This window comes from Cylas formicarius, unplaced genomic scaffold (genome assembly GCF_029955315.1).
Source record: "Cylas formicarius isolate icCylForm1 unplaced genomic scaffold, icCylForm1.1 PGA_scaffold_4__25_contigs__length_36172078, whole genome shotgun sequence".
Lineage (NCBI taxonomy): Eukaryota > Metazoa > Arthropoda > Insecta > Coleoptera > Brentidae > Cylas > Cylas formicarius.
This window is the reverse complement of record NW_026844334.1, coordinates 29357034-29369199: the sequence shown is the minus strand read 5'-3', so window position 1 is coordinate 29369199 and position 12166 is coordinate 29357034. Positions and strand designations below refer to the sequence as shown.

Below are 12166 nucleotides of genomic sequence, written 5' to 3'. Positions count from 1 at the left end.
CAATATTTAATATTGTTTTTGTATTGTATCAAACGCTCACTCTGTCGGTGCCAAATGAACTTATGACTTGTATCAAACTTCTTGAATAACATTCTATTACGTTATTGCTTAGAAGATCAGAAATAAATGATGAACTTGTAGAAATAGCGGATGTTAATTTTGGTGTCAGTTCTTGGGGTTAACATTTGAGAATTAGGTAAACATCTGTCATGTCTAAGAAATAATATTCAGTTGTTTCTAATTAATATTTTTAAGTTCGCTAAGCATACGTATTAGATGCTTAGTTTATAATAATTACATATTTGATTGCTGCCATATTGCAAAATACATTCTATTGGCAAGCGAATAAGGAATCTGCTAGTCTTTTAACCATGGCCCGTTTCATTTCCTGTAGATATAGAATATTTGATATTACGCCCACTGCTAAAAAATTTCAAATTAAGATAAATGAATATCAAGTTACTTTTCCAATAAATAAAAAAAAAGAACTAATAACTGATAAAGTAATAATTATCAATTATAAAAAACACAATGAAATAATCAGCATGCAGTTTCGAAATAGATTTTTCAATGTATTTTTACAAGATCAAATTTAGTTTTAAAAAAGGAAGTAGACAATTTTTTTCGAGCAAAATGTACTTGATTATTGTCGTAGAATTTTTCAGTTTTTTTTTAATATTGACACAATTAACGACAGTTTTTAGTGTTGGCGCGGTTTAATTAAATGACTAAATTATATTTAAAAATATATTTAGCATGTACGAAGTGCTAAACAAATTCCAAGCATTTCAAAGTGTTAGTCATCAAGTGCTAGCGAATACTGCCCAATCGTTTGAAGACCGTGTATTGACGTCAGTACATAATTATTTTTGTTTTACAGTTTGGTTCTTAGTTTTTACGTTTTTTTTGTGGAATATTAATACAACATTTTTAATATTATCTCTAGGGTAAAATACTGTTTAATTTTTTTTTCCAAAATTGAGCAGTTGATAATTTTATTCTTATTTAAATCTGGAATTTAATTAATTGGGTCCACATTACACTTTGTATTAAGAATCTTTTATAATATTTGCCACGGTTTAGAAATTTTCTAAAAATGCTAGGTTTAGATATAAGGGTTGCTTAATAAAATTGAAAAAGCGTTAACAAGAGTAATGAATGGAAGTAGAGTATACAAGGTGTCCCATTTAAGATTTTCTTGAAAATTAATCTTTTTTATTTGAACTCGCCCTGCATAAACGATTCGAACAAACTTCAGGACAAGTATAATATAAATAACTGTACAATTTTATAAAATCGTTGCAATAATAAAATTGCAGCTATCGGAAACGACGTCAAAAATAGAGTTAAAAATAGGACATTTTTGTCGAAAAAATGGCCACAAATAATTTACCTAATCAAATATCATTATTTCAATCAAGTATTTAAAAACAATTTTACTCTTTCTTTTATTTCTCATCTATAACTTTCGTATTTAACATTTTTCTCTAAAACAAATAATAAATGACACATATAAGTTTGACACCCTATAGAAATAAGATGTATTGAACTTTAAGTTGCAATAAAACAACGATGGATTTTTCGATTAATATGGATTTTATTTGTCCGAAAGATAATCTTGTGGCATTACATTTTAAATATGATTTCTGGCATATGACCGCCACGGCTGGTGCTGATGTAGTCCAATCTGGACGTCCAATTTTCGATGACTTTTTCCAACATTTGTGGCCGTATATCGGCAATAACACGAAGAATGTTGTCTTCCAAATGGTCAAGCGTTTGTGGCTTATCCGCATAGCCAATGACTTTACATAGCCCCACAGAAAGTAGTCTAGCGGTGTTAAATCACAAGATCTTGGAGACCAGCCCATAAAGCGCACCAAACAGTCAGTTTTTCTGGATGTAACGGTGTTTTGACATACACTTGAGGATTAGCTCCAAAAGCGGAAGTTTTGTTTGTTGACGTAGCCATTCAACCAGAAGTGCGCTTCATCGCTAAACAAAATTCGCTTATGAAAATCGGGAACAACGGCAATCTCCTTTTGGGCCCATTCGACGAATCTACGTCTTACTTGATGATCGTTTAGCTTCAATTCTTGCACGAGTTGGATTTTGTAAGCACGTAAACCAAAATCTTTCCGCAAAATCTTCCATAAAGTGGATGGACACAGATCCAATTCCTGTGCTCGATGGCGGATGGACTCATTCGGGTCTTCCTCAATGCTATAGCAGCAATAGCTTCTTCTGTACGCACCGTACGGCGTCTCTGGGGATGCGAGTTATCAATAAGAGTAAACGTGGTGCGAAAACATTCCATGGTTAATCGAATTAACTGCTCTGATGGATGATTTTGTCGACGATAAAATGGCCGTAGTGCGCGATACGTATTCCGCAGAGAACCATTATTTTCGAAATAAAATTGCACTATTTGCAAGCGTTGTTCAGGCGTGAGTTCCCTCTGAATAACGCTCATGATGAATTGCCAAACCAAACTGAGAACAAATCACTTGAGAGCTGTTAAATCGGTCGCCATCTTGAACAGTAATGCCAACTCAAAGTTCTGTACATCGAAAAAAAAAACACCCATTATAACGAAATTTAGACTTAACTAGGCAATCGTTTTGATACAATTTGGGAACAAGTTTCACCCTGACTGGGATCATTTTTACCGATACACCTAGGTAATAATTTTCAAAAATTTATACACATTAAATAGGTACTCTTAAACAAAGCGAATGAGACAATAAAAATACATTTCCAGAGTAAGCACTGTACGTCAGTCTATCGATCGAACGTAACTCAAGCTCAAAACATTTCAATACGTCATCCGAAGTTTAATAAAAACCTTTGTGGCCGAAATTTTTATGATATTCAAAGAGCTCGTATTGATGATTGATATACGTATAAGGGCGGAATAAAATTCGTGTGTACGATGGAGGTTAAGCGTTCCTTGTGTAGGAGTTAAAGGTATCTCAGATTATGCGGCGTTTTATTGATGATGCTGAAAACTCGTTATAATTTTTCACTCGGGTGCCGCACCCCAGTCACCCCAGGATCGCTGCAAATATTTGTTTATTTATATTAAAATAAATCGTTAAGATTTTTTCGCATTCGTATTGTTACTGTCCGTAAAATATTGCCGTAAATTTCAAACAATTAGTTTTTCCTATAAATTTGACCCAAATTTCCTACTATCGAATCTGTCGGGACCAAAAGGCCTTCGACCGGCACTTTATCTTATCGTTCCTGCTCTATAGGCACTCTTACGGTGAATAGCCTTTCCTTTTTGCGTTGACGTTAGAAGCATAATATGAACACAATCCGAAAAGCTTCGATATTCTTCTCTAAGGCGCAACGTTATTACAAATATTTTATTTCGTTTTGATTTCTGATAAACTGCTTGTTTATATATATATATATATATATATATATATATATATATATATATATATATATATATATATATATATATATATATATATATATATATATATATATATATATATATATATATATATATATATATATATATATATATATATATATATATATATATATATATATATATATATATATATATATATATATATATATATATATATATATATATATATATATATATATATATATATATATATATATATATATATATATATATATATATATATATATATATATATATATATATATATATATATATATATGAATATGAATTTCCACTCTTACCATACAACGAAAACAAAAATAAATTTGGTCGTAGCATTAAAGACACGAATCGAGAGGATTTCTCACCCATCACTAAGACAAAAAAATCTTAATAAGCTTTACGACATGCTGATTAACAACTCATACCCAAGTAGGTTAACTAAAAAATTGTTATATAGCACGACCCCACTAAGAGCTCCAAACCCGCGGAACACGGTCGTCCACTCAGATAGCCCAGGAATGGACGATCAGAGATGTTTTTATTTTTCATTGCCATACATTAAAAAGAATTAACGACCACACTCACAAAAATTCTGAGAGCACAAACAAATATTAAGATAGCATATAAACAAACAAAAACATTGGGGAGTGTCTTTAGCAAACTAAAAGATAAGGATGAGGTACAAAAGAATTCAGAAGTAATTTATAGCATCCCCTGTAATCAGTGTGATCAGGTATACATAGGACAGACATCGCGAGTACTTAAAGATAGAATTACGTCACACAAGAGTGATTGCAGACTCAATAAGAACACCTGTTCATTAGCAACACACTCTAACCAAATGGATCACGATGTTAACTTTGTTGAAACAAAAATTCTCCATAAAGAAAGCAACTACAACAAAAGAGCAACTTTGGAAATGGTGGAGATTTTCTTGGAACCGAAATCGGTCAATAAAAGATCTGACATTGATGGCCTCAGTGTGATCTACTCTAATGTCTTAACTTAACAACCAACCGTCAATCGAATTGCGTTTGCTGATAATAGTGTCGTCACAATGTAATTATAATTTAGAAAAATAGTCCCAAGCCTCTATACATTAGGGCCTTGTAAGCAAAAAGAAGGTAACAAAAAGGGAAAAAAAAAGAAAGGAAAAAAACTGGACGGCTGGCGGTGGTCATACTAATAAAACCTTTCCATCATTTGCGTTTTGCGGATGAAGTAAAATTCGTTTAAATAAAATGTAATAACAATTTCGTCTAGATGGCTGCCCTCGGTTATAATAATTAACGGTCGTATTTGATTCTTTCTGTTATCCGGATGAGTTTGGTGTTGGCCTATAATGGCACTGTAGCAGTAAGTACTTTAACTATAAGACTTTAGTATTAAATAACTAAGAGCCGCTTTCATATTGTAGCCCCTGAAGAAGAAAATAAACATTTTCGAAAGCTTGGTGTAGCACAAAAGCCTTTTATTTGAGCCCTCATCAGGACCGATACCCCAATTAACTAAAATTTGTTGTTCAACTAGCCGGTCACGACTACCGTTTTGTATATATATATATATATATATATATATATATATATATATATATATATATATATATATATATATATATATATATATATATATATATATATATATATATAATTATATAAAATTAGAGGCATCGCAAAAAAGAATCCTAATCCTATTCGACGTATCTCAACTTTCAAGCAAAATATGTTTGTAGTATTTTGTGCAATTGGCTTAGCTAATTAGGTGGTGGAACGAGGAGTGAGTTTTTATTTTTAAATTTTTGTTTAAAATTGTTTATTAGACCTGCTAAATAGAGAATTAACTTACGGAGTGATCTCGGTTACCTAACAAATAATACTTATAACTATACGCTTAAAAATGACTCTCCGGGTTAAAAAACAAAGTTATATCTCACACCATTGACACACCACGTCTTTAACTTCCAAGTGACCTTACTGTTGTTGGAATGCGTCAGGATTTCATAACGAAACATCCAAATACAAAATTTTCTTATGAAAAGTGCCGCGTAGTGGACAAGAAACTGAATATATCGGTAGCAAATTTCTGCCAATGGAATTACAGCATTATTTATTAATAGTCCAACTATGTAACGTTCCCATATTATGACATACTGAAATGCCAAAATTACAAAAACAAAAATCTGTCCCGACAAAAAGGCAACCAATGACCTTCAACAATAAACAATCTCGGTGTAATAATGAAGAACAGGGTTCAGATTTAGACAGAGTTTCCAGTTTTGTAAGGCTGTGCTTTATGTTTGTTTTGTGTTTTTTTGTAGGCTTATAATAATATGTCAAACTCCACGAACTATCAGTAAATCTTTCTTCAAATAAAATGTAATAATCCTGCAAATATTTTATAACAGCAAGCGTTTATAATTTAATTGGCACAACATGCAATTACCTCTCTAGATGTATCACAGATTTGTACTACAAACTACAAACAACTGCAGTATTGTTGGTTTCCTTTCCTACTTCATAACTGTCCCGATATTTTAAAAGAGGTGTTTCGACTTCCTGTTGTTGATCAGATCTTTACTGAGGATCTGTGTTGTTCCTGATGATTTTGTGTTGAATGAATTTGGGTTCTTACCTTCATTACTCTTCGTTTGGTCACTTGAGAAGTGTATGTAACCTTCCTATATACTAATACTGTAAACTGCTCGCTGTTCTGTTAGACTAGATCGTCTAAAACTGGCATTGACTTCTTGATTGTCCATGAAACCTTCAATCGATAGTTCAATCAATCGTTTCGTTCTTTTAATGAATCTAGAGCTTCTTTTTCAGTCACTCGTTTACTAAGTATTTGCTCATCTTACTAAGAGATGGTAGAGGCGTTGATGTGTTGACGGCTTACTGACGACAGAGACGGGGAGAAGGGGAGGAGAGGGAGAGGGGGGAGGAGGGGGAGAGGGAGAGACGGGGAGAGAGTGAGATATCGAACATCGTGCTAAATTCGATTGATCTTATGATAATGTTATGTTTTATATGCCTGTCTAAGGGTTTAAATGTATGGGAACGTGTTTTTGCGACGCGTTAAACCAACAAATCAATGTAAAAATATTTACTTGGATTGATTTTCGTCGAAGTTGGGTTAACTTACGGGAACACGGTCCCCAATAAACGTCCCACTTGTTTACAGGCGTCTGGATCGTCCGGTGCGAGGCTACGCACAAATTATACGTCTCGCCTTTACCTTTCAGGACGTCCTCCCTTTGTCTGGTCATTTAATTAATAAGGACACGCATCCTTCGTGACCAAACACAGGAAAATATTTTCCCAAACAAAATGGAGCTGGCGCTAATCTGCATTTGAAACGAATCGGTCTCTATAAATCAACTGTCAAGATTGTCGAGTCGGAGGAAACGATGAGTGTTGAGATTCATGGGTCGCTCGTTTATATTGTCGAAAGAGAAATTTATCGCTGGGGAATTTTGTAATAGAGGGTACGAAAATATCCGTCGGTGTAACGTCTACATTCAATGCATTTCTTTTAACTAAAATAAGTGCAAATTTGCAGATACAATCTTAACAATATTAAAAATATTAGAAAAATTGTAAAGTAAATATAAATTGGAATTGAATGGGTTCTATTTTTAATTTGGATAATCGGGGGTATATGGAGACGCAGACTCGGAAAGTGGACACTACAGCACTACACTACACCTGGGCAGAGCATTCGGCAGGTCTAGTTGCTCCACGAACTTATAATCAGATCCCTGATTGCTATTGGGTATGGATATGATTCGCGAAGCATGACTCAAACTATTCAATGCACTCATACCCTATCTGGATTGGTCTTTGCTTTCTCCCCGACATAGTCAAGTATTATTTGGTATAGCCGCTTTTTGGTTTGGACAGCTTATAAAAGCTTTCTAGGTCACCATCAGTTTTCCTTTCCATTCCATTGTTTTAAAAATTATTTCCAGGAGTTTTCCTTAATCAGCTCTGGTTTACTTTTGGTTGTTGACTGACACGTCCACGAGGGCACGGTTACATTGCAGTGCTAGTTCTGACGTCAAACGTGGCATATGAAGAACTAGAACCACTTGTCTGCGCTCTCTATAGTTGCATGTAGTATTACCGGCAACTTACAGCCTGGTTGTTTGTTTGGTGATATAGTTGGTTACACACAACAAACCAACGACAGTATTTTATTATATTTTATAGAAATAGTTTTTCATTACGTAGCCATGATGATTGAGCAGTATAATCTGTTATTCTAATTGGGTTTTATTACAAAAAAATTATTGGGTATAAACAACAATACACTAACATTCTTCGACTCATGAATAAATTCAACATTTTGTAAGGAGGCATCGAAAGATGATCGAAAAACAGCAGCGGATACTATTGAACAAAATACATCGGATGAGATATTAATCAAGCGACGAGTTCGACAGGGTTGCGTTTAGTCCCCATTGTTGTTCAATCTTTATTCAAAAGTCATATTTGGAGAAGCACTGGATGGAATTAACGACGGAATAAAGATGAATGACGTATAAGATCCGACATAAGTCTTGAAAGTCTTGCCACTTGATACTCAAACAGCAAAGAGATTGGAACACTTTAGAGATGTATATATACAGAATAATACTGCTGATATAAAAACGGACGAAATTATTTCTGCTTTGGTTAAATAAAATAATAATTGAATATTTCGACTTGAGTCTAAGGAGCCAGTAAAATAACATCGCCCAAAAATGCTAACGGGGTCATATTTTAATTTCGACCAAGGAACACCGGCAATAAAAGATAATAAGGTGAAATTGCGTGATGTAAAACATAACACTCTGTTGGTTTCATGTATTAGATATATAGGGATTGACAAGTTAAGACAGAATAAAAATGACACTGGCATTTGGTGGAAAACTTTAAAATATTAAGTTGCGAAGATTAAGAAGAACTATAAGGATGTAATACTACAAATATTGATGACACATAACAATTTCTAATAGATATTTTATTGAGTGCTTGCATTTATAATTTCTAGGAGACCATGGCCACCATGAGCATGTACATACATTTTCCCGGTCTTTTTTATTTGTAGAGGCGACAGAACAAGTGTGACACTTTTTTTAACAATTTTGTTCATTTTTACTAGATTTGTTTAAAACTTTCGATACATTGAACACTGGGTAAGAAAACTTGATTATTTTGGATTTGATTCAAATTTAACAACTCAAAATCTAGTTAGCGTAACATTATTAGGGAAGTGGCCCAAGGAAGCATATGCACTGCTATCAACCTAAGCAAGTCAAAATTGACTTAACGCGTTGAAAGAAATCATCTTAAAACAGAAGTTGGCTTCTATTGGTAGACGAATTACTCACTCTGCCAGATATCTAATTTTTGAATGCCATTAAAAACTGTCAAAACTGTCCTAAATATCAAAAACATTACTAAGTTTGTACGAATACATGTTATAAAACTTGAACGGGTTTGCTCATTATTACAGGCAATCACATGTACGTTCAAAAGTAACAGGATTCTGAATACCTGATACTTTCGCTGTCACTAGGACAAATAAACTTTCAGATGGGGATCGATAACTAGTAGTATGGTACCATGTTTGTGAGAGCAAGAAGAAAATTGCGAGTATTCCTTCAACTTTGTCGTTGAAACTTTCTAAAGGGTTCAAAAAACCACACGAAAGGCAACAACAGTATAAAATTGTAAGGCGTAGTATTGTACTTATGTTTATTGTCAAGTAAGCAGACGGAGAGGTAAACTTATTGAAATATGAAATATGTTCCAATATGACTGCAGTTTGACAATCAACAACATGCATAAGGATAAACGCACCCCCATAAGGTTTCCAAAGAGGAGTACAGCAATATAATACTTAAAAAAAGAAATAAATACCTTAGACAAAAAACTCAAAGCAGAAAATCACTTTTTAGAGATGCCCCACTTTTAAAATGATAGAGGTAGAAGCACTCTTGAAAAGGGAATAAAGATAAATTTCTCTTCACTCCAACGTCTATAGGAGCATGGTGACTAAGATTTAAAATTAAACTTATATTATATTAATCTTATCTATATAAAAGTTTATTTAATTGATCTTGTAATAATTAGTATCTAACGTATCTGTCCCCCTTTCTCTTTGCGTTTTAGGTTTTTGCATTCCATTTTGTGTTTGATCTTCATTGCCTTTTTTGCACCAAAATAATGAGTAAGAAGTAGTTTTGGTATTTTATTTCTATGCATTCTCTGGACGTGTCTCACCCATCTTAATGTTTTAAGTTAAAAAAAATCTTTTAATACCTTATTTCACCCTCTTTCTGCTGTAAATCCTTATGGAGCACTTTTTTCTGCCAGACTGTTATTATTATTAATATTTTCTATTTATTGTTAAATAATTTAATGTTTTTTAAATATGCCAATGTTCCTGCTTCAAGTTGTCTTCAAAAATCGGTGTAATTTTATTTTTGTTGCATTTGTCAATTAAAACTTAGTTCACATCTATCACACTTAGGAGTAGGTTCACTCTTAAGGAGATGTTTATGATTAAGGGTTGGGTATCGTGTAGATACTAAAAAGGCTCGTACTGCTCCTAGTGTGGGTTCTGTGGATTTATATTTTGCTGTTTTGTTATTGTATTTCGAAGTAAGCATGTATATCGTATATTTTTCTACTTTCTCGACTCTGTGGGTTTTATTTCTATTTGCTACAATTGTCAGTTATTACTTTATAATTATAATCATGTATAATTATAATCGCCTACGTATACTATAGCCCTACCACATTACTTTAATTCCTAAAGTGATCTTTCTATTGCATGCAAATTAGTGTGACACGCAAAACAGTCACTGCAATTGGTTTGTACTTTACGTTATAACACTGTTTAATGATACTAGTCATTACAAATTTACATTTTATTATTTTCTGGCATTATAAAACGAAATCTATTAATTGCATAGCCTTTCTGATGTAATATCAATTATTATTACGGTTCACATAGAATCCTCAACGAATTATGCGGAAAGAAGACACGGAACAAAATTCATTTTTCCCGAAGACCCGATCTCTGCTACCGTCCTTTTTTTTCTTTCAGAGGACGAGCACATCACTTTGGGGCGAGTGGATGGGCGTAATGCACGGGGACGAAATTGAATACGTGTTTGGCCACCCTCTGAATATGTCGTTACAATTCAACTCGAGAGAAAGAGAGCTGAGCCTCAAGATTATGCAGGCCTTCGCCAGATTCGCCGCTACAGGGTGAGAATATTTATTTACATTATAAATAAAAATACTATATAATAATATATGCTTATTCACTAGACAATGATAATTAAAAAAATAAACAACTGAAAATTCTACTTGAAACCTTTTAAGTTGTGTAGGATCACATTTCATATATATTAATAAATGTTTACAAAAATTTTAATATATAAATACACAAAATATAAATATAAATACACAAAATGAAATATAATTGAATCTATAAAATACACAGTTTAATCTAGATAATTTAACAATTTAACAACAAATTTAACATTGAAAACAAACAATCCCTATATGTAAATCTTAATATTTAATTTTTTTTTCTAATATTTTTCTTACCTTTTATTCTCCATGCATTTACGTATTTTGATTGTTTATTGAGATAATCAGCTGTAGAGAAGGGTAATTTCCATTTTTTTGAAAGGCGATTTTAAGAAAGATTTATTTAAAATCCCATATTGTAAACGAGACTGCTCAAATGCACGATGAAGTGTCAAAATTTTGTGTTTATTTAAAATATTTCTAAAATTGTTTGTAAATCAGTAGCATTAGGTTGTTTGCTACTGTTTGTAAGTGAATACTTCATTTTAATTGTGTATCACTAAGAATTTTATTTCTTCTTTCGACTTTATTAAATAGTGATTGTTTATTGTTTATATATCTGAAAGTGACATGTGCTTAAAGCAGCTCAAGTGATTACTGAAGTCATTTTCCACTTTGATTTTTATATATTTATTTATCTAAAGAATAAATAATATTGGTCCCCCTAGGAAACGTCACAGATAATGTGTTCTTTGCGTAACATAACTTTTAAATGGTTTGCAAGCTATTCCGAGCAAGCCAGACTCCAAGCCATCCAACTCCACATGATGATAAACTGTGTCAAAGGCATTGGAAATATTGACTTCCCAGTAAGCTGTAAATTTGTGAAGTTGTATTTTCTGTAATCTTACCTTGCCTGAACCATATTGATTTTTATTTTGTTTTTCTATACTGGAACTTGACTAATTTCTCTTTAAGGACATTTTCAAACATTTTTGCTGTTACTTACAAATGACATTGATCAATAGTTTATATTGCCATTTAAAATTTTTAAATTCGAACTGAAAGCTTGGCTGCCTAAACGAACAAGTATTAAGACAAGTGGTAGAAGTAAATTAAAACAATAATATCTTTGACTAGTAACTTATCCAATTATTAATATTTAAAGTCATTCAAATTACTAGATGCCTGATTTTTCAAAGAAACTTCCATAGGCTACTGTAATATTTTTTAAAATACTTCTGGATTCCTCCTGCGTCGTTTTTGCTGAACCGAACTTGCTGACGTTTCGCCAATCATCCTGTTGGCTTCTTCAGAGCTTGACTGAAACTGGCGCGCATTTTACTCTGTACCTGCTTATATGCTTTCTACAGCTTGAAAGAATTTGAAGCGTACCTGAGAGCATCGTAAATAACGTTAAAAGTTTACCGAG

At 32.8% G+C, this 12166-nt stretch overlaps 1 protein-coding gene across 1 annotated transcript in view; it reads left to right on the top strand.

The window, feature by feature from the left end:
* LOC132701517 (acetylcholinesterase) overlaps positions 1 to 12166 on the top strand; it is a 305958-nt gene that overhangs the window by 212067 nt on the left and 81725 nt on the right. The window contains exon 4 of the mRNA XM_060669498.1: positions 10523 to 10686. Within this exon, the coding sequence (XP_060525481.1) occupies positions 10523 to 10686 (164 nt within the window). The remainder of the gene's footprint in view (positions 1 to 10522; positions 10687 to 12166) is intronic.